Here is a 2932-nt window from a genome sequence, read left to right as displayed (position 1 = left end):
CTCCTGGGAGCTTTATTTCTGAGTCCAAGAATTGCAATTATTTTAAACGTATGAAGCAATAAGTGTATAATAATTGTGTACATTATTGTACACAATAATAATATATGATCACAATTATTATGTATAATAATAATATATAATAATGATAATAGTGTATTATTATCATTATAGTGTATTATTATCAATAGTGTATTATTGTCATTATAGTGTATAGTGATAATAATAGTGTATAATAATAATAATGATCACAATTATTATGCACTTATTGCTTGGATGTGATAGCACAGCGGATAGGGCATTTGCTTTCCATGCAGCCAACGCGGGTTCGATTCCTCCGTCCCTCTCAGAGAGCCCGGCAAGCTATTGAGAATATCCCGCCCACACAGCAGAGCCTGGCAAGCTTCCCGTGGCATATTCGATATGCCAAAAACAGTAACAGCGAGTCTCATAATGGAGATGTTACTGGTGCCCACTCGCGCAAATCGATGAACAATGGGACGACAGTGCTGCAGTGCAGTGCTATGATTTCATAGGGACCACATCCATGAGTGCTAAAGGGCATAGGTGGGGAGACAACCCCTGTGGATGTCTTTCCAGGGTGCAGGCCTGACAGATGGTTGTGGGTTCCGGAGGTGTATTGTTTGGGCTGGCAGTGCTTAGAGAGTGGGGGATGTGGTACAGGGGATTGAATTTAGGACCTCGAATGTCCTGCACATGTGCTCTGATTTTTAAATGGTTTTTAAAGGGGACAGAGAGTAAGACAGACTCTCTCTGTCTTAGAACAGATTTTCAAAGGGGATTTAAAAGATTTTTTAAAGGGGACAGACAGTGGGTAAGAGGCTTGCCTTGTATACAACTGACATGGGCTCAATCCCACTGTGATCCCCCACGTCCTACCAGGCATGATCCCTAAGCACAGAGCCAAGAGCACTGCTGGGTGTGGCCCAAAAACCAAACTGGCCCCCCAAAATGATTTTTCAAATGAATAAATCATCTTGAGAGACTGATCTGAAACTAATTCATTATCTTAAGTGAATTGTGCTGTCTGTCTTCCCATATAAACTGTACCATGGGTAATTAAATAATAATAGGTTATGCATAACGGTTTTCCATTTAATAAATGAAAAAAGGAATTAAAAAATTATAATATCACTATTCTGCAGTCCCCGATGAATTAATAAATCCAGGCATTAAACATTTATACTATCATCACAAAGAGAGAGCTGGACCTTGTGTGGCATCCGGGTGAAAGAACCCACAGCGTTGGGTGATGAGTCTGAATCTGATCTGAACTCTGCATCTGGCTGCCCACTTTCAGAAATGTGAAGGACTAGAGAGATGCACTCAACTGAATCAGAAATAGGCATCGGCAAAATCTAGGATTCGTGAAACTGCGTGTCAAACTGTCCAGTTATTCAGTAAAAAGAAACAGCTGAGGATGGATTCTGTATATTAAAAGATACTTAAAAGTATGTAATGATATTTTTTAATGGACAAGACTACGCTATGGTTTCTAGAATGTATATATGGAGAATAAGACCACAAAGTAGCAAAAAGGAGTGATCACTACCCAAAACAGGATCTCTACTCTGATCAGGAAGGAGTAGCCGGGCCGGATCTAGTGAAAATAGCTAAAATACTAGACAAGATAGATGAAAAAAAAAAAAAAAAAAAACGTTTTGGCCCTGCAGCCGCGGAACTGCGCGGAGGCGGAGGCACGGGTGCGTTCAAGATTCGGCTCCACCTGTAATACACCGCCATGGCCGAGGAAGGCGCTGCTGCTGGAGGTGTAATGGACGTGAAGACTGCGCTGCAAGAGGTGCTGAATACCGCCCTCATCCGCGATGGCCTCACACGTGGCATCCGCGAAGCCGCCAAAGCCCTAGCCAAGCGCCAAGCCCATCCTTGTGTGCTTGCATCCAACTGCGATGAGCCTATGTATGTCAAGTTGGTGGAGGCACTTTGTGCTGAACGCCAGGTCAACCTAATTAAGGTTGATGACAACAAGAAGCTAGGGGAATGGGTCGGCCTCTGTAAAATTGACAGAGAAGGGAAACCCCGTAAAGAGGTTGGCTGCAGTTGTCTTGTAGTTAAGGACTATGGCAAAGAATCACAGGCCAAGGATGTCATCGAGGAATACTTCAAATGCAAGAAATAAATAGTTTTGGCTCTAAAAAAAAAACGTTTTGGATAACTCATTTTCTGGTTGTACAGAATATGATCCCAGAGCAAAGGGAAGCCAACGGAGTGAGTTCTACAATCACCCTAGCGCACTTTCTGGGGAGACATACAAAGGGAAGGCAGAAAAGAGAACCCATTTTCATTAGCTGAGAAGAAAGTTTGGAGGTTCTAGGAAGCCAAAGTAGCTAGAGAACACTCGACAATGGACTGCAAAGGCGAGGGGCCAGCAGACAGTGTGCTAAGTACTGACCAGAGTCTCCTCAAATCCAGGGAAAGTGCCACTCCAAAGGAACCAGGTGGGCCTTTTCTGGAGCTCACACAGAAACGGGGGAAGACCAGCGTCTCCGCAACCAAGTGGGGACACCGTGAGTGTAGAGATGAGGCTTCCCTTGAATGGAAGCTGCTCTGACTCCACCAAACAAAACTTCAAAGCAAGGGGCTAGAACAATAGCACAATAACGTTTCTATTGTGAGACTTGTTGCTGTGCGTTCCCCTGGAGATCTCTCCGGCCCGAGGAGAGACAACAGTGGAAAGCACTCCTAATTGGGTGGATTCTGTGAGGGTCCCGACCTGAAATAAGACTAGTGAGGTTAGTAAACAGGGGGCCCAAGACGACACATGCCAATCAAGGGCAACTTTATTAACAGCCATGCTGGTTTTATACTTTTCTTAGCGGGGGGTTGGTACATAAGTTGTCAATCATCAGGGAAGTGTCTTCTCAGACCAAATAAGGAAAGGTTCGGGGCGTAC

The 2932-nt window shown here is 44.1% G+C and overlaps 1 protein-coding gene across 1 annotated transcript; it reads left to right on the top strand.

The window, feature by feature from the left end:
- The first annotated feature begins 1689 nt into the window (after positions 1 to 1689).
- On the top strand, positions 1690 to 2173 carry LOC129405067 (40S ribosomal protein S12-like). The gene has a single exon (XM_055140068.1). The coding sequence runs from the start codon at positions 1760 to 1762 to the stop codon at positions 2156 to 2158; it is 399 nt and encodes a 132-aa protein (XP_054996043.1). The 5' UTR covers positions 1690 to 1759; the 3' UTR covers positions 2159 to 2173.
- The last annotated feature ends 759 nt before the right edge of the window (positions 2174 to 2932 follow it).

Source organism: Sorex araneus, chromosome 5 (genome assembly GCF_027595985.1).
Source record: "Sorex araneus isolate mSorAra2 chromosome 5, mSorAra2.pri, whole genome shotgun sequence".
Taxonomy (NCBI): domain Eukaryota; kingdom Metazoa; phylum Chordata; class Mammalia; order Eulipotyphla; family Soricidae; genus Sorex; species Sorex araneus.
Note: the sequence above shows the minus strand (reverse complement) of the source record. Positions and strands in the feature narration are given on the sequence as shown.

What these genes read in the sequence shown, in the direction of transcription:
- LOC129405067 (XM_055140068.1), top strand. Translation starts at nt 1,760, where the DNA reads ATGGCCGAGGAAGGCGCTGCTGCTGGAGGTGTAATGGACGTGAAGACT.